Below are 20,157 nucleotides of genomic sequence, written 5' to 3' on the forward strand. Positions count from 1 at the left end.
GGCATATGAGGAAGGCCTCGCATGTGTTGAATGAAAGAAAGGAATACGTATGCATAGCTAGATGAGTGCGTGGTGATGAGAAGAGACAGGAGAGTTTCTCTGTTTTAAATTGTGCGTGGAAAATAAAAATTGTGAGGTTGCAAATTAAGCTAATAGGAGAACTATTAAACAGAGCAGAGGATCAAGGCATGTGGGGAAAAGAACAGGCTGCAAATAGAGTGAAGATGCGCGGGATAGCAGAGATATTTGATATCATGGATTTAAGCAAATAAAAACAGAGCATAGGGGTGATAGTAATTGGCAAAGTTTTGAGTTCATATTTTTTATAGTGTCCTCGAACATGGACAAATGAAGTTTCCTAATGTTGTTAAAAATATAAAGATAGTATAGAATATCTGTGAATCAAATTTGAATTGAAGTAGTTGATTTCTTCTTATTGAGGAATTATTTCTGCATAGCTCCAAAATGAGACAACTTGGAAAAATTCTCTTGATTTTTCTTGCATCATTGGGTATCAGAGTCAGTTGGTCTTGAGAGTATTGGGAAGAAGTGGAAAACATAAGGCTCAAAAAAGAATCAAAAAAGGTAAAAGAAGAATTGAAGAAAATTGAGGCAAGATTGGATGCTCTTGAGGGTAGGCAAAACAAAGGAGTTGAAATTGATGAAAAGGTGTAGGCGAAGGAATCATGTGCAGGTGGTTGGACAGTTACACAGTAGATGAGAAGTGTAAAGTTAAATGACACACGGAGAGGATAGAGTGCTTTCACGAGAAAGGAGATGAAGATTGGGTCGAGTTTGAAGAAGCGAATCTCTTTCATGAGGTAGACAAAATGAAAAAGAGGAGTGTTCTCTTGAAAAAGGAAAGCGAAAAGAAAAGCCGAGAGAAGGTATGTTTCAGCCCTTCAGTAGAGGTTGGGTAGAGGGATAAGCATGTGGGACCAGCCCACACAAGTGGGGAAGATAATGAAGCACATGTTGCAGTGATAAGATGTAAACGAAATGGGTTATGCGTGTTGGAAGTGAAGTCCAACGGACTACTTTCTTTTGCCGCCAAAACTCTTGGCTATTCGACTTCTCCTTGCAAGCTCTTTAAGAGCTGATTGTAATTCATTTGTAGAGGTTAATTTTCTAGAGCTGATTGCAGCTGTGTATATGTAAACCAGATTGGTGATTAATAGATTGATTCCCCGGCTTCAAGTGTGGATGTAGGCAATTGCCGAACCACGATAAATCTGTGTGTTCTCATCGTCTGTGTTGTGTGTTTTTAATTCTGTTTATCTGTTGTTTTAATTCGTTTCTTCATCCTAACAATTGGTATCAGAGCGAGGTTAGATCGCTGTTTAGATTTTGGTGGTTGAAATTCTAGAATCATGAAAGAATCGAAGATAGAGAAGTTCTCCAGTCAGAGCTTCGGGTTATAGAAGGTGCAGATGGAGTCTTTGCTGATAAAGCAAGACCTTTCACTTGCGCTTGAAGGGAAAGCAAAGAAACCAGCTGAAATGGCTGATGAAGAATGGGAAAAATTGGACAAGAAGGCGAGAGCAACAATCTTTCTCTCACTGTCCAATAATGTTCTCTTCAATGTCACGGGTGATGCAACAACAAAAGATGTATGGGATAGACTCACAGCCATGTATGAAATGGCATCGACTGCAAATAAAGTTTTTATTATGAAGCGCTTGTACAAATTGAAAATGAAGGAAGGTTCTGCTATGGCAAACCACGTCAATGAATTCAATACATTGATTAGTCAAGCAACTTCGGTGGGGATGACACAAGATGATGAAAGCAAGGTTGTTCTGTTATTATATTCTTTGCCAAGCAGCTGGGATGGCATTGTAACAACAGTTAGCACATCTATATTTGGTAAAAATAAGTTGGTTTTTAATGATGTAGCAGCTACTCTTCTCAGTGAGGATTTGAGAAGAAAGAGTGATGAACCTTCATTCGGTGAAGCCTTAACGGTGGTCAGCACTGAAAATAGAGGTAGAAGTCATAATAGAGGCAGAAATAATTACCATAGATGTTCGAAATTAGCAAAGAGATTGAAGTCTAGAAACAGAAATGGTGAATGTTGGTTTTGTGGCAAAGCTGATCATGTGAAGAAGGATTGTAGAAATTTCAAAAGGGCACAAGAGAGGGTGCGGGACAGCGAAGCAAATACAGTTTATGATAAAGATGATAGTGTATTAATCCTTTCAACAACCGACACTACTTCAGATTCATGGGTGCTTGATTCCGGTGCCTCCTATCATGCTACCTCATGTCTTGAAGCGTTCATTAACTACCATGAAGGTCATTTTGGCAATGTTTTCTTAGGAGATAACAAAGCTTGTGAAATTACAGGCAAAGGGGATGTATTGCTGCCATTAGACGGTGGTAAAACATTGCTGCTCAAAGATGTTCGCTATGTCCCAAAATTGAAGCTGAATTTGATATCCGTTGGATAGCTCTTTGACCAAGGTCTAAATGTAAATTTTCTCCCGGATACATGGAAGGTAACTCATGGTACCATGCTGATTGCAAATGGTAATAAAGTGGGAAGTCTATACATATTTAAGACTCATGGTGAAGTGGGAGCTGCAATGGTGATTGAGGACAGCAAAGCGGATCTTTGGCATCAAAGACTTGGCCATATTAGCAAGAAAGGACTCCATGTTATGCATACAAGAAATCAGCTACTGGGCCTCAAACTTGTGGACTTAGCCTTTTGTGAACATTGCCTTTATGGCAAACACAAGAGAGTCAGTTTTTTGAAAGGTGGGCGTGACACAAAGACAACACCGCTAGAGCTTGTATACTCGGATGTTTTTGGGCCTACCAAGGTAACCTCCATTGGAGGAGCTAACTATTTTGTAACATTTCTTGATGATTGTACAAGAAAAGTATGGATTTATTTGCTTTCTAGGAAATTTGAAGTATTTTCAAAATTTAAAATTTTCAAGGTTTTAGTTGAAAATTAGAATGGGCATAAGATTAAATGCTTACAAACCGATAACGGTGGGGAATTTTGTTCACATGAATTTGATGATTTTTGTGCTGATAATGGGATTAGAAGAATCAAGGTTGTTCCTTTCACTCCTCAAGAAAACGGTGCAGCCGAGAGGATGAATAGAACAATTCTTGAAAAGGCACTATGTATGTTGTATAATGCAGGTTTCGGCAAGGAATTTTGGGCAGAAGCGTGTAACACAGCAGTGTATTTAATCAACCGAGGTCCATCATTTAAATTGGATTTTGGTATTCCAGAAGAGGAATGGCAAGGGAAGAGGATTTCATACTCGCATCTTCATTTGTTTGGATGCGAAGCCTTCTCACATATACCCAAGGAAAAGCGAACGAAATTGGATCCAAAGTCGATGAAATGTATTTTTGTGGGGTATGGAGAAGAACAATTTGGTTTCAGATTGTGGGATCCAATTCACAAAAAGATTGTTCGCAGCAGGGATGTAGTTTTCCATGAAACCTCCTTTCCCGCACTACAAGATTCAAATAAATTAGAGACAGAATATGTCCCTATGTCTTTGTTTCAGAATTCAACTACCAGCGCTCTGCCTTCGGTCTCTCATTCAGTGGGAGCTCCTATGACGTCTACCTCTGTTGAATATAATTCTCAAACTGAGAATGAAGAAGTGAGTGTTGAAAATGTTTGGTCTTCATTTAATTCAGAATTTGGGGGTCTGCAGAACAGAGCACATCCTCTTCAAACTAACACTCATATGGAAGAACATCCATACAGTGAGCACTTTGGCTCACATCATCACCAAATTATTGGACATTCTCCACCGCATCCTACACACCTTGCTCCACACTCCCCACACTCCTCACGGCATGTTGTGCAGCCTTCTAATGCAACACATCCACCGCAGTCCCCACACCGCGCAGCTTACTCCACTCCTCCGCAGGCCCCTTGCGGTCTTCCCCGTGAGTCTCCCGCAGTCTCCTCACCTCTCCCGCGGGCTCCCTGCAGTCCACTCCACGGGGTCCCTGCAGGCTCCACCGTGGAGTCACCCTCCAGCGCAGACTGTGGAGGATGCCATCATGGATCCCCACTCCCTGCACTCCCGACAACCCCAGGCCGTGGACAATTCTACCGTGACACCTAGCTCCTTGCACACACGCAGAACACAGGCAGTGCAAAATACTGCTGCAGGTTCCTCTTCCCGTGACGTGCTTGCATTAAACAAGGATAAAAATCCACAGGATTCCGCATACCCTGCAGATAGGAAAACAAACAAGGATATTAGCAGACAAATTAACAGTGGGAGTGATGTTAATTTACATAAACAGGGATTACAAAAATTGAATGACTCTACTATTGAAACAGAGAGTCAATTGAGGAAATCAACCAGACAGAGGCGACCTCCTGCAAAGTTCTCCAATTATGATTTACTGTTTTGTGAAGAGGCTGAACCTTCTTTGCTCATCTCTGATCAAACAGAGCCTGCAACATACAAAGAATCTTGTAAAATTGCAGACCGTGATAACTGGCACACTGCAATGTGCGAAGAAATGGACGCACTAGTGAGAAATCAAACATAGGATTTGGTGTCACTTTTGCCTGACAGGAAGGCATTAAGAAATAAATGGGTGTATAAACTAAAAGATGAAGTTGATGGTCACAAAAGATTTCGAGCAAGACTGGTTGTAAAGGGATATGCTTAGCAACAAGACCTCGACTTCAAAGAAATTTTCTCGCCAGTAGTTAAAATGACTACTATCCGAGTAGTATTGGGCTTAGTTGCAACCTGGGATCTTGAACTTGAACAGCTGGATGTGAAGACGACATTTCTCCATGGCGATCTTGATGAGGAACTATTTATGCATCAGCCGGAAGGGTTCATTAAAAAGGGGCAGGAACATCTTTATTGCAGATTGAAATGCAGTTTGTATGGGCTTAAGCAAGCCCCTCGGCAGTGGTATCTTAAATTTGACAAATTTATGATTGATCACAAGTTTACTCGCAGTGAGTCTGATCCTTGTATCTATTACAAGAAGCTTCCTAATGGCGAATTTGTCATTCTTCTCCTTTATGTGGATGATATGCTAGTGGCCGGCACAAGCATGAGGATTGTGAGTGAACTTAAAACTCACTTAGCAAAGGAATTTGCCATGAAAGATTTAGGGGCAGCAAAGAAGATCCTAGGAATGACTATTTTTCGGGATAGGAAAAAGAAAGAACTCAAACTATCTCAGCAAGACTACATTAAAAAAGTCTTGGACAGATTTGGTATGGCGGATGCTAAGTCTGTTTGCGTACCCTTAGCCTCTCATTTTCAGTTGTCTTCTCAATTGTGTCCAAAAACACAAGAAGATAAGGAGTTTATGGATAAAATTCCATACAAATCTGCAGTTGGAAGTCTCATGTATGCTATGGTGTCTACTCGACTGGACATTGCTCATGCCGTGGGATTGGTGAGCAGATTTATGGCTAATCCAAGCAAATCACATTGGGAGGCGGTTAAGTATATCTTGCGGTATCTCAAAGGTACTTCTGATTTTTGTTTATGGTTTGGAAAGGACAAGGCAGTTTTGCAAGGGTTTACCGATTATGATTTTGCCTGTGACTTAGACAAAAGAAAGTATACGTCAGGTTATGCTTTCACATTTGCCGGGGCAGCGATTAGTTGGGCCTCAAAATTGCAACATACAGTTGCTCAATCAACCGCAGAGGCTGAATACATAGCTCTTTCTGAGGGAGCAAAAGAGATGGTATGGTTGCAACTCTTGTTCAGCGAGTTGGGGTTAAAACAATCAGATTTTGCTTTGTTTTGTGATAACAGCAGTGCCATTTTTATGACTAAACATCAGAAATCTCAGCCGCGGTCAAAACATGTTGATGTTCGCAGTCATTATGTTCGCCATATGGTCGAAGAAGGTAAGTTTCATGTAGATAAAATTCATACCGACATGAATCCAGTTGATGTGCTCACTAAAGTAGGTAAGTGGGAGAAGTTCGATTTCTGCCGAGCTTCTCTCGGCCTTTCCAATAACTGATAGCAAGACTGAGTGGGGGAATCTACTTGTTGTAGCAGTTCATTGGCCTTCAGTGGGAGATTGTTGGAAGTGAAGTCCAACGGACTCCTTCCTTTTGCCGCCAAAACTCTTGGCTATTCGACATCTCCTTGCAAGCTCTTTAAGAGATAATTGTAATTCATTTGTAGAGGTTAATTTTCTGGAGCTGATTGCAGCTGTGTATATGTAAATGAGATTGGTGATTAATAGATTGATTCCCCTGCTTCAAGTGTGGATGTAGGCAATTGCCAAACCACGATAGATCTGTGTGTTCTCATTGTCTGTGTTGTGTGTTTTTAATTCTGTTTATCTGCTGTTTTAATTCGTTTCTTCATCCTAACAATGTGAAGCAAATGAAGAGTGTCTGCAGACCAAATTCATGAATGGCAATGGTCGAGGTTGAGGTTGACAAGGATGAAACCTTGTTGAAGGAAATAATGAGGAGAATCCAAAATTTATTTGATGTTGAAGTTGAAAGTAGATGGAGAAGAAGCAATTGGTTGCACAAAGAAAAGAGGATGAAGAAGGGTCATTGGTGACACTTGACTTTGACAATTCTTTTTATAGTGATCTATTGGTAGGCAAGAGAAAAGTTGCAACAAGATGTCAAGCCTGTGGCATTGAAAAAGAGGTCCTCATGCAAGAGGATAAAAGAGAAGACATGGAAGAGTTTGCAGCTGAAACATGTCTTTGTGAGGGCATGATGGAGGGAAGGTTGGAAGTTATAGCAAATAAGGCTTAAGAATATCCTTCTACAAAAGGATAATGAAGAGAAGAGTGAGATTGAAAGAGCATGCCTTGTTGAAGGCATGAAAGAGGTAAGCAAAATAAAATTTTCAGCAATGATTGAAAAACTGAACGAATGTATAGACCTCGAGGACAAGGAACAAATAGTCGCAGTGATGAGTCCTTTGGAGAACACAAAGATGGTGATGACAACAGATGACGAAGAAGAAAATATTGGATTAGTGAAGAATGACGAGGTAACTTTTGATTTTTTTGTATTTTATGATGAGAAAGTTGATGTGAAAGAAATGGATAAGAAGGAATTAGTGCAAGTGAATACAAGGAATGAACAAATGAATTTTGTAGCTACAGATTGGTATGGAGATGTTGCATGTTTGTATCTAGAAGTTCTAGAGGATGTTGTAGGTGAGATTTGGTGGAGGTGGTCATTTTTGGTGGGTCAAAGCCCGCGAAAGAGGAGAGAAGTGGAGAGGGTATTCGGAGGAGGAGGTCGGTACATAGAGGATGCGAGTCGATAAGAGAGGGAAAGAGGTAAGAAGCATTAGGTGGAGGTGGATGGTTCATGGTGGGTTGAATCCCACAAGAGGCAGAATGAATGAAGGCCAAATTTGGCAGAGGAATAAGGTAAAAATTTCATTAAGGTGCTGGAAAAGGAGGAAAAAGAAATAATTTGCAAGTTTCAGCATGGGACAACTTGGAAAAGTAGTTCCACTACTCAGCTCCAATTTGTGAGCCTAAGCTCATAAACTTTATATTGAGTGCGCATCAGGAGGAAACCAGGTGAATTGATAAAATCATTGCCTAATGATTTGGATGACAATACCTCATAATGGAGGATTACAGATGAATAAGACAAAGAGAAAAACTGAATGAAGTGAGGAAGACAAAGAACTTATCCATGCATAGGGAATATAGAAGACTAAAGAGTTTGGGCATAACCGAGATTTAGAAAAGGAACCGCCAAACACAGAAACTAATGAGATCCTAGCATGGGAAATAGATGATATAGCTTCAGAAGAAGAGGTAGAAAATTGCGCAGCAATGAAAGAGGACGCCACACAAACATTAATGACAGTGCCATTACAAATAAGATTTAAAGGGTTTATGGAATAGAACGAATGCATGGTAGCAGCAATAGTTTGTGGAGTGCAGTGATGAAAGTGTGATAGGACGAGATGACAAAGGAAGAGACATAGATATATGTTGTGTGAGTGCGTTTAAAGGGGGAGAGAGCTGTGTGGGCATGAGGTAAAAGAAAGGTAAAAAGGAAGCAACATAGAGATTAGAAGAATGCACTAAGCGGGAGGGTTTTGTGGTGACGAAAGGGAGATTGGCCCAAGAGAAGAGCCTAAAATTAAGGCAAATAGAACAAGTGAAGAGTCACTTAATAAATTGTAGATAAAAGTAAATACTACGAAGATCATTGTGACACAAACCAAGGGTTCACTGGAAACAAAGTTCAGATTGCAGGCAGTGAGCAAGGATAGGATAAGAGGGATATGTGACATATGAGGAAGGAATAAGGGAGGATGCCAGATCAGAAAAAAAACAGAAGTTGTGATGAATGGAAGGAATATGTATGCATAGTTGGATGGGTGTCTGGTGATGAGCAGACATAGGAGAGTTCCCGTTTAATCAATTGTGCGTGGAAAATAAAAATTGTGAATTTACAGATTAAGTTAAGAGGAGAACTATTAAACAGAGAAGAGAATCAAGGGATGTGGGGAAAAGAACAAGCTGCAAATAGAGTGAAGATGCATGGGATAGGAGAGACAATATATATCATAGATTTAAGCAAATAAGTACAGAGAAAAGGGGGTGACAGTAGTTAGTAAAGTTTTGTATTCATATTTTTTATGGTGTCCTTGTACATGGACAAAGAGTTTCCTCTGGATGTTGTTATAAATATAAATACAGAGTACGGAATATCTTTGAACTATATTTGAATTAAAGTAGTTGATTTATTTTTGTTGAGGAACTAGTTTTGCACAACTGCAAACCAAGACAACTTGACAAAGTTCTCTTGATTTGTCTCGCATCATAAATTTGGGATAATAAAAGAAATCACAGTAAGATAGTCAAGGCATCATCACAATATACTAGTATTTGAAGATGGTATGGTCTGTTCGGAAATTGTCCTTAAATACAAAGTGTAATGAGTGAGAACATAGCTCCAAAAGCAAAAAAAGATTAAGTTTTCTTAAGAACCAATCATATCATATTGACAAAAGGATTAATTTTTCTTAATAACCAAATCATCTCATAAAAGGATGTATTCGTACATTCTTCCATCTTTCTATTCTCAAAAGAACTTTATACATTTTTATAATATTTTTTTGTCCATGATAGAGATGAGAGATTAGTGATACAATTTGAATGAGTTTTACCAACCTAATAAAAAATGGTTGATGTTTCTACAAATTGCAGAGAAGATTTATTTATTATCTACCCTTAAAACTAATGTTTGAAATATATTAACTATCTTTATGCATTATTTTTTATTAAAGTTGGGAGATTTCAATGAAAATGTTCCTTTGGACAATATAAATATGCAAGTGCTACTATTTTTTAAATAATCCATTCGGTTCATTCAATATTATCCAAGATCAATCAATCACTCATATTTGTGAATGCTATTCACTAGTTAGTCTACCAAACACTTCTTAGTCCTTATATGCTTCCATGATAATATGGCTGAATGAGACTGATCTAAATAGAAAAGGTAGATTGTTGGGTTTTAGATCCCACTTCTATGAGATTGCATGTTTTGTCTCTGTGCTCTAAAATTCCTAATACTGAATACAAGGATGTGAAGAACTACTAGTAATGAAAGGAAAAATGATGATTTACACAGTATAAAAAACATAACAAGACAACATGGTTTCCTACAGATGATTTGAGAAAAGCTCAGAAATCTTGCCAGAGATCATCATCTATCAAAACAGGGCTAAGATTTGTAGAGAAGTCAAAAGAGCTATGTTGATGCACTCAAAAGTCCCATCAAAGGATCATCAAAAAAAATTAGAATAGGAAGCAGAAAAAATATGTTGAAATCATAATAAAGCCTATCAAGAATAAAGAAATCGAGAAGAGTCAAGTTCCACAAAATTCAAGCATTCCTTCAAAGGACAGCGTCCAAAGGGCACTCCATCCAAGAGATATTCACATGAACAGGAACAAGAGTAACTTAAATGGTTACTGCTTGACATGCAAACATTTGGTCACAAGGCAATACATTGTAGAACTCACTCAAGGAACTCTTTTTGGAACAAGAGTAGGAATATCACTCGGAATTTCAACTCTTTTACTCCCATATTATACAATGTTGAATGTTATATTGTTGTAAAACCATCTTTGTAAATTCATCAAAGCAAGATGACAGAAAAGAAACTCTCATAGCACAAAAAGAAGGAAGATAGAAAGGCGAGATCTTTGCTGATGCAAACTGCATTACACACCCAAGATGATGGAGAACAATGGTATGTGGATAGTGGCTGCTCATGTCACATGATTGGTGACAAAAGCAGGACACATAATATGAGGATTAGAAGCATGACACACATCTATGACCTCAAATGCAATTTACATATTTCTAGTTATTCACATCTCTAGAACATCTCAAGTATGAACCAAACATGGAGCATACACATAAAAATATGAAGTATACACATGAATATACATAGACACAAAGCATACACAAATACTCAAAGTATACACATGAATATATACAGTCACTGAGTATACACATGTTATTAGATCCTTCCCTTTTTTTCTAAGCTAGAAAGTTCGCCTAACCTCGTCTTTCCATTTGAGCCAGAAAGTGTGCCTAACCCCAATCCTTCTACTCCTAATTCATTTCGAGCCAGAAAGTGTGCCTAACCCCAATCCTTCTACTCCTAATTCATTCCGAGCCAGAAAGTGGGCTTAACCCCAATCCTTCTGCTCCTAATCCTTTTTGAGTCAAAAAGTGTGCCTAACCCCAATCCTTCTGCTCCTAATTCATTTTGAGTTAGAAAGTGGGGCCAACCCCAATCCTTCTGCTCTTGTATGTTCATTGATGTGTCATAAACTTTGTCCAATATACTTCAAACATTTGTAAGGGTGCCATAATTATTGGATTGGCTCCTCCACAAAACTCTATTTTTTTATTGTCCTTGCTTTGATGCTTTTAAGATCTTCGTCATCGTTCTGTGTTTTCTTTCTTGGATTTCATTTTGTTTCACCATCAAACATTGCCTCTATATTACAATATTGGCTTTCACATATGTGTCCAGGCCTCCATTCTTTCTTGTATTTGAAGCACAAATCTTTTCCTTTTCTGCCTTCTCGACGTCTTTTAAATTTTTCTCAATTACAATTGTGTCAATATTCCCATTTTTCTTTACAGTGGAAACATAGACCCTTGTCCATGAGCTCCTTTATTTCATTAAAAGATAGAGGGGGCGAGGGTTGATTTTTTGTATGGTATTTGTCCCTTGATTTGGAATTAAGCCTATTAGCTTTTAAGATTGCTTCATGAATGGTGGTTGGGTCAAATGCACTTAACAACCCATGGAGTCAGTTTGAAAGGCCCTCTATGATTAAGTAAGTCGTTCTTCAAATATTTTGAGGACCATGACAGCTAACCTTTGGAATTCAGTGATGTAGTCTTCAGGGTTTCCTCTTTTCCTAATTCTTGTTAGCTCTTTAAAATGTTTTTTGGAGTGGGCCTGATCAAATCTCTCAATGAGTCTCTTCTTGAAGATATTATAGGTCCTTATACTTTTGTAGTCTTGAGTAATTAGGCCATGATGCCACCAATCACGTGTCATTCCTTCTAGGTGTAGTATGGCGAATGTAATGGCATCCTTTTCTGTCATAGGACAAAGGATGAGGTATGTTTCAAATTTTTGAATCCATGAATGGGCTGTGAGCTTCCCGGATCCATCAAAGTTGGGGATGGTCATTTTTTCCACTTTGTGTTGTATTTCTAGGTCGGACTGTGTTCTTCTTTTCCTATGGTTCCTCCTTGTATTGGCCTCACAAAACTCAAAAAATGGGATACTCCTTTTTTATTTAGGATCTAGTCTTGCATATTCTGTAGCAAGTTCTCTTGTACTGGGGGTATTTGTTTCTTCACCTCCCCTTGATGGTTCCTCCCTAAATAGGAAAGTTGGTTCATTTGTTCTGGGGGTTGACTCTTGGATAGGTTCTATTATCACTTTCTGATTGATTTGGGGTATTTTCCCTCTCATTTCTAGGGTCTGCTCTAAGATTACCAATAGTAGTTGTTATGTTTTGTAGGGCTTGGGCAGTTTGTTCCATGAAGGCTCTGAACTCATGTTCCATTTCTTCCTTGGCTTGGGCTACTGTAGTTTTCTTTCTTTCCCTTTCTATAGCCCTTAAGGCTCGTTGACTTAATTGCATCAACTATTTCCCTCAGGCTAGCAAGAACATGCTCTGATATCACTTGTAATGTCCCTTATCAGGACTTAACTTAAAATTTGTCTACATGTTGCTTATAACAGATTTGAATCAGATTAGTTAGGATCTGATTCTTGATAATGTATCTGCTACTTATCTGATTGCTGAATTTATTTGGAGTTGATGATCTTAGGTCAGTTTGGAGTGTGTGTACCTTTGTCGGCTGCTATAGATCTCTGAAACTGTTGATGTTCTTCTCAGACACTGATTGCTTCACAAAAATAATCAACAAAGCTATTACCCGTTTGATATCATAGATCTAGGACTGATTTATTACAAGCTTGATCTTAATTCACACGTGTTGCTTGATATGTCCTTTTCCCCAGTCTGGATTGATGTCTGGATTGATGTCCTCTTTTTATTGTTCACTAAAGATGTTTCAATTTTGATTGTACACCTTTTACTATTTCAGATCCGAATTATTATTTCCTCTTCCCACTGCCTTTCCTTCAACCACATCCCTCCTTAAATATGCTTCTCTTCTCAATGAAGAGTTGTGTCCCCTTAGGCGGTCACCCTCTCTTCAAGGGTGGTGTCTACTTAAATTTTCCTTTTGCTCCTTAACTAATATTAAACATATTTGATCGCTGGATTTGACTGCTAGGCTAAGCTTGATATTTGAGTCTCTTCCTTTTTCTTTTTCATCCCCCCTGATCGCTTGGTATAATGCTTTTATACTTCTCCATTGTGGGTGTAGGGTTGTGACTTTCCTCACGGTGTAACCTTTGGGAAGGAATGTGTCCTCTTGACAATCGCATAACAAAATTGTTGCTTCATATTGTGCCTTGTTAACTATTCTTAACTAATTCTTTACTCATGTCTTGGAGGAAATCATATGTAATCTCTCAACCATAGATCTTATGATATTGGGCTTGCAGTGTTCTTGACCATAGAAGATAAGCGATGAGTTTGTGAAGTTTGATCTGCAATATTTCCCCTCATAGGAGATAAGCAATAGGAAGAAACTGTGAAGTTTTACTGTAGTAAAACAATTTCTTCGATGGGTCTACTGATCAAGGCATGCGAGTTGCTGATTAGATGAATCAATTTGGGGGCATGACAATTATCATAATAAAACACGAAAAAATATATTAGTATGTAAAATACCATCTTAATTGTAAATGAATACAAACTTGTAATTATAATTTTATATAACATCCATGTTTTTCCACATTACAAATTAACAAAAGTTGAAAAACTACTAAAATTTACAATTCTGTAAACAAATTACCAATATATGAGTATGAAGATATGATAATACATATATATGTATTTGATAACATTGAAATAGAAATTACCAACCTCGAGGGTTTTGAAAAAGTCAGGGACTTGCAGAGGATGTTTGGTGAAGCCTAGGAAGTTGCAAAGGATATTTGTTGCACACCTGGATGAAATTGATAGTTTACTACCTTGAGAGATATGATACCTACATAATTTCCCTCTTATAATTTATTTAATTCTAGTAAGAGAATACATTCAATTTGGTTGTTGAGTTTAAATTTGAATTGATAAAACTTGTATTTAATCAATCTAAATTTGAAATTACATATTTTTTTTGGTATAAAATCTAGAATGACATGACTAAATTTTGAAATATATTTGATGTTTGATAGGGGAGCCTTACACCATTTACTGTTTGTGCGTTTACCTATAGTAAATGGACTCGAGTCATGTAGATGTGAGAGTATGTAAGGGAGAGTGTGCCTTTGACATCCCAATTAATTGAGAGAGGCTTGAATTTATGGTATCTTAGGCACCAATGAGTGAGTACTAAGATGTGTAAATATAAATTGTTCGACTTTTGAACTTTCTCCAAGTTGGTGGTTATTGTAAATAATGTAAAAAGTGTGTATTTTAAGTTGAAGCACCCCTCATTCAGACAAACTTGTCCTATTTATCAAGTGCACTGAGATGTATTCCGCCCCCCTTTAGTGATAAACTAAACATACATAATTGAACATATATTAGTGCATTTATAGTGTAAATATAAATTGTTTGACTTTTGAACTCTCTCCAAGTGGATGGTTATTGTAAGTTAACATTAATTTTGTAAATAATGTAAGAAGTGTGTGTTTTAAGTTGAAGCACCCCTCATTCAGACCAATTTGTCCTACTTGTCAACTGCATCGAGATGTATTCCGTGATAAACTAGACATACATAAGTGAACATATATTAGTGCATTTAGAATATTTTACAAGACTTTAAACTGTAATGTAAAAGATTTATTTGAGGGGTAAGGTGAACATAGATGACTACTAGATCTCTTTCCTGATCCTGGCTGAATTTTAAAACTCAAAAAACAAACTACTAAAAACCTCTTCTACAAATTCTAACAAAGCACACATAACTGTAACTGGAAAGCAAAAACCAAACTGAATCCTCAAATACTTAACATGAATTTGAAGGCTTTTACTTTTATACATGAATTCACAAAAAAAAATGATTGTCAAAATAGTACTAAGCGGAGTCTTATTACACACATTTCCTCAAGGTATGTGAGATTGGCTAGCTCCGCTGGGACAACTCCAGTCAGGTTCTGGCTTTTCAGATACCTGCAACCAATGTACAAAACTTTTCTATTTGAGATAAGGAAACCAAAGACAGAGTAGAAGTTATTAAAAAAGAGGGGGAAATATGGATACATACATTCGGGTAACGTGGAAAAAGGATCTCCCCTCTGTCCTATGCATCTCACAGACCAACTTATTTTGGGTCTCCAAATCCTGGCTAACATTCCAGCTTCCTTTTCCACTGCAAGGATCCTCACTGAAGTCCCATTTTCCGTTCCTCATTTTTTCTCTTATAGCTTTCAGTGCTTTAACTGTCCGCAGACAGAATTACAACATATAAGAATAAAATACATTGCTATAGGAAGCTGCTGATATGACTCAGGAAGTCCAAGAGAATTTAAGTTATATGCAGATTACTTTCAGAGTATATGTATATGTAGAGAAAGCAATAATAATTTCTTATGAAACTAGTTTTTGTGGAAGATGGGACATGAAGATCAATTAGATAAATTTTACTTTGAGTGTAAGACAGAAAATGCATAGAAATAGGGACAGTGAATTACCCTCTTGTAGGTCTGTTATTGTTGCTGCAGCAGCTTCTCCAGGATATAGAAGGGTTATGTATAAAACCCATACTAAAAGCATGAAACCCAAACGAGAATTGGTGGCCATTGCAGAGAAAGGAGAGTAAGGAAAGTAACTAAGTGTGATCATTGTTTTCAACATTCAGTTTTCCATTGATGCAATGACATAGAAATGAATGAATAGCTAGCATTTTAAGAAAGGTTGCTTTAGGCGAACAAAACAAAATGACAACCACGTACGATTACTTATTCGAAATTCTTGCTTTAGTGAACAATAATGAATGGTCCCACTCTTGTCACATAATGGCTCCTGTAATTTAAACTTTTTAACTGAACAATTAAAAATCATATTTGTAATTTAAAAACTAGTTAAATGAATGTGAAACCAAAACGTTTGGCAATTGAAAAAGTTAAACCGAAATCAAAAATCATATGTATAATTTAAAAACCTGTTAAATAAATGTGAAACCAAAAGATTTGGCAACTGAAAAAGTTAGACCAAAATATGAGGACAGCTGATATGCACTCAAATTTATGCAGGCCTGTACGTTTCTCACCATGAAAGAATCTTTTATTTGTGCGCTTATCTGAATGCCCACTTTCACGGTAGTTTCTTGCAGTCAATCATTCGCTGACATTCTATTATTGTAAAAATACCTCCATCCTCTATTATCTCCAACTTCTAATTGGACTGTGCTTTAATTTCTGAAGCACATATTCCTCCTCATTATCATGATCGGGTGATTCTTCCTTTATGTACTACAAAACCACAATATTATATTATATTATATTTGTCTTTTCAATGAAAGATTTATTTTTGTTAAATGGGTAAAAAATTATTTAGAAACAAGAAGAATACAAAGCACGTACATTAACCAACCCTATCAATCCCCACTAAGTAGTCCAACTCTTGGGACAAATCCAAGGGTAATTGGTCCTCATCCACAATATTCCAATTGTACATTTGATCCGAGGCCCATTTGGCTAAACAATCCACAACACCATTCCATTCTCTAGGAATATGATTGAAAGTTACAGAATCCAAAGAAGCACACAAATTAAGATTTTGATTAATAACTAAAGCAAGCTACTAGCAAACATCATTTAAGTGTCATTTGTTCAACAAAGTCACAACAACCTAGGAATCAGACTCACAAATGACCTTTCGCCACCCAAGAGCACAACTACGCTCCACAACATATAATATGGCAAGTGCCTCCATCAAATTGTTAGCATGCAGACCCTTATAAATAGAGAAAATAAATCGAACAATACTAGAACTATCTCATTGATGAGATATTTTTCTCATTGAATACAGTTTATTTTGACATGTCCACTTAAAACAATAATAGGGAAAGAGTTTTGTTCACTCCTTGCACATACAACACCCCAATTATTAACTTTAAAAAAAACCAAAAAACAAATAACTAAAAACTCATTAATAAATTACACATTTACCAGTAGCCGCTCATTTTTTGGCCTTTTTGGACCATTAGTGGCCCATTTGTGCACTTTTATTAGTATCCATAGTACACAACTATTGGGGCATTTATGCATAAGTATTGACGATTTAAGTACATAGTTATTGGGACATCTTTGAACAGGTATTGACCAACACTTTGAAAAGTGTAATTTTTTACCCTTGTGTGCATAACGGATCCCACAACATGCATCATTACTATCCAGAAGCCAAAGCAATAGCTATAAGTAATTAAATCGCATGCCGAGACAACAAAATAAAAATCGTTAAAATCCGATGTATCGTTTAGAATCCGTGGACCTGCACAAAGTCAGCTATAAGGGCTACTGGTATGCTTCCGCTAGTTCATTTGAATTATTTCCCCATTGAAATGTTAGACTTTTTTTAAACAAGCAAAGTAGTTTCCTCAATAATTGAATGATTTTTACTAACTCTACTTTCTCCATCAATTAAAGAAGAAGTGGTAGTTTTCCAAACAAAGATTAATTTTGTTTAATGTAAAATAATATGATCAAAATTAAGTGTTTATTACTTAGTAATATTGGTTTAGCATCGCCACCATCAGCGATAGAGTTTACACCTACAAGTTGATTAAAAAGGGAAGAAAACGTACTAATATGTTCAACAATATTGTCTCCATCTTTCATCTTCAAATCTTTTTTTCTTCTGCTTAATGGATATTTTAGCAGTTGAAGCATGTGAACCAAATAAATAATTAATCCCCTCACATATTTTCTTTAATGCTTTTATTAGATCAATATGCATCAAATAATCCAAAACCAATCAATGTTATGGCCCTATAATCTTTGGCCATCCATTTTATTGCTTCATTTACATCTTGCATAGATTTTTAATAGTTCCAATCACAATTTACCTTTAAAAAATTTCCATGTATGACAATTGTAACCATCAAATTTAGTAATGATAACTAATTTTTCCATGTTAATAATTGAACTACTCTAAAAGACCTAAACAACTTCAAAGGTTTGCACTAATGAAAATATTTATAAATCCTTATATGTGCCTAATGGATGTCAACATATTTTTGTGTAAAATAAATTTTAGGAACGTGCATCCCAATGTCCTTTGACCTTGCATGCATCTTATACCTATCGAGAATCTTTAATCCAGAAACCACTAATTGATGCAAGCTCCACCATGTGAAAACAATATTAAAAAATATTTATTCATCCAAATCATTGATTTATTTTATATCTCCTTAAATTTATTCTACTCCTACTCCCCACTCCTTTCTTCTCCTTCACACCTTATAACCCCACTTATAAATTGCATTTTTTTTTAACCTATGACTACTTGAAAAAAAATAATGATTTTGAAAGTTATAAACCATTTACTCTTACCTCCTTATTTATTTATAATTGTAATAGGTGAAAAATTAGGGTTTCACCATATAATGTAGTAAAACCACTAATACTTGCTTAATTACCATCACATTAGGGAAAGATAGAATTTGAGGGATCCAACCTTGATAGATTTAGATTCTGATCAGATTCTTAGTTTCCTAGATGGAGTTTTTCTTTGCTTTGAAATTGAATTGAATTTGAATTAGTTGAAGATTATGGTACAATGGTGGATTTTTGAAGCAATTATGCATAAACAGATAGCTATAGTCATCCAATGAAGCCACAAACCTAGATCTGAGCAGTATGTGAAGGTTTAGTATCTAATGCAAGAGCATCCGGTGGTGTAAGGGCAATCATACATCACCCAAAAAGATTTTTTCTTTTTGTTGTAGTTTCTTGATTTTCCCTTTCTTATTTTTGCAATTTATTCTCAGTCATTTTTTAAGCCCTTAAAGGCTCCAAATGAGCCCAGAAATTGGTGGAAATTTAAAGTAGTTGGCCTTTGTCATCTTTTTAAGACCTTTCCGAAAAGGTATTATCATTGAAAATCCGACAGTTAGATCAAAAGTTATGGCTACCGAAAGTTGGACAATTATTTTTTAGAAAGTTTCCAGTTTCGAATTTGGCTTCAATTAAATTATGCAGTTTATTGTTCTAGCGCTAGTTAGTCCGCCAAGTTTCTATTTCAAATGTAATCTTAGCTCCTAAGGAAAGAAAGTCTATTTAAGACTCATCTTTGAAGAAAATCGTTTAGTTTTTGGTGTTGAGTTTTTGAGAGCTTAGAGTTGGGAGATTGTATTGTGGGAAGGGTATTTTCCAGAATCTATAAGCTGCATGTGTGGCAGCCTGTGAGGTTTAAATCCTCTGAAGTTGTAATGCATGTAGTGCATGTTGGTTGCAAATAATAATAAAATTTCTCTTTTGTTTTTCAATTATTGTGTTTTCTGTTTCTCGGGTTGTTCCCTCATCAGTATTGTTCCCAGAAGTTTGACCTAAATTGTTGGGACCAAGGTGGTTATCGTCTTGGTCCTCTGAAATTTTCGTTGTCTAGAGGGGAACCTATTTGTCTTTGTGAGTCCTGTCGTTCCTCTATAACACAGCTATATACTTGTTCCTACAGACAATGGAAAGGGGAAAATTGTTGGGAATAGGGGTTTGCCTTAGGTCAAACCTCAGTTTTGGAATTAACCATGAAATATAATTGAAGTACTGTAATGAAATGCTTTTCTTTTGAGAGAAAGACTGAAAATATTTGAAACACTAATGATATACCTTTTAATGAAGTTTTGTTTGTCTTCACAAGGAATTGGTGTTTCATGTAGATAGTATTCATAAAAAACACAAGATGAATGTCATCTCCAATTCTTGAATCTTGACTTCATTTCTACTCCAATGTTTGATAGAAGACTGATTGCATGCTCACTTGAATTTTCTAGGATGTAATTGAGATCTTGAATTTGAAATATAAGTGTTAAGTTTTAAAATGACAGGGGTAAACCTCATTTTATACATGCTAGTCGAAAAACAAATTAAATTTTTGACACAAGCCGACACGGGATCTAGGTTCCAACTCAAACCGAGTGATTGTTATGAGGCCCCAAAATGGGCCCTTTTTTAGAGAACCATGGCACTAGGCACCCTAGTCCTTGAGGACCATGGCACTCAATGCCCTAGTCTTTGATGTCAAATTCCCATAATTAAGGGGAAAAAGTGCAGATAGTGAAAGAAATTGAGTTTGGTGACTGGTGTGAGCAAAATCAGAGCTTCAATCAAGCCTTAGAGGACGAACGCCAAAGTGAAGCCTAACTGAGGACAAAATTGTAGGCGAGTACAATTTAGGATGCTACAATAATATGGAAATTGAATCCTTCAAGGAAAAGAAAACGAATCATGTCTCCTTGCACTCGACCTAATTATCTATTGTCCTCTTCTTATCTTTCCTCAATAATCCAAATCACATCTCTTCCTATTTATTTTTGGGCCAATTCGATTA

At 36.8% G+C, this 20,157-nt stretch overlaps 1 protein-coding gene across 8 annotated transcripts in view; it reads right to left on the reverse strand.

The window, feature by feature from the left end:
* The window catches only part of LOC131065969 (probable LRR receptor-like serine/threonine-protein kinase At1g07650), a 78,289-nt gene extending 62,712 nt beyond the window's left edge, over window positions 1–15,577 (reverse strand). For 3 of the 8 annotated variants that reach the window (XM_058000583.2, XM_059216497.1, XM_059216496.1), the window contains exons 1-4: window positions 15,300–15,577; window positions 14,873–15,047; window positions 14,707–14,778; window positions 13,528–13,609 (exon numbers count right to left, since the gene is read on the reverse strand). In XM_058000583.2, the coding sequence (XP_057856566.2) occupies window positions 13,528–13,609; window positions 14,707–14,778; window positions 14,873–15,047; window positions 15,300–15,462 (492 nt within the window). In that variant the 5' untranslated portion in view covers window positions 15,463–15,577. The remainder of the gene's footprint in view (window positions 1–13,527; window positions 13,610–14,706; window positions 14,779–14,872; window positions 15,048–15,299) is intronic. The other 5 variants (XM_059216498.1, XM_059216499.1, XM_059216500.1 and 2 more) reach the window with 5 other exon arrangements.
* Between the last annotated feature and the right edge of the window lie 4,580 nt (window positions 15,578–20,157).

This window comes from Cryptomeria japonica, chromosome 2, assembly GCF_030272615.1.
Source record: "Cryptomeria japonica chromosome 2, Sugi_1.0, whole genome shotgun sequence".
Lineage (NCBI taxonomy): Eukaryota > Viridiplantae > Streptophyta > Pinopsida > Cupressales > Cupressaceae > Cryptomeria > Cryptomeria japonica.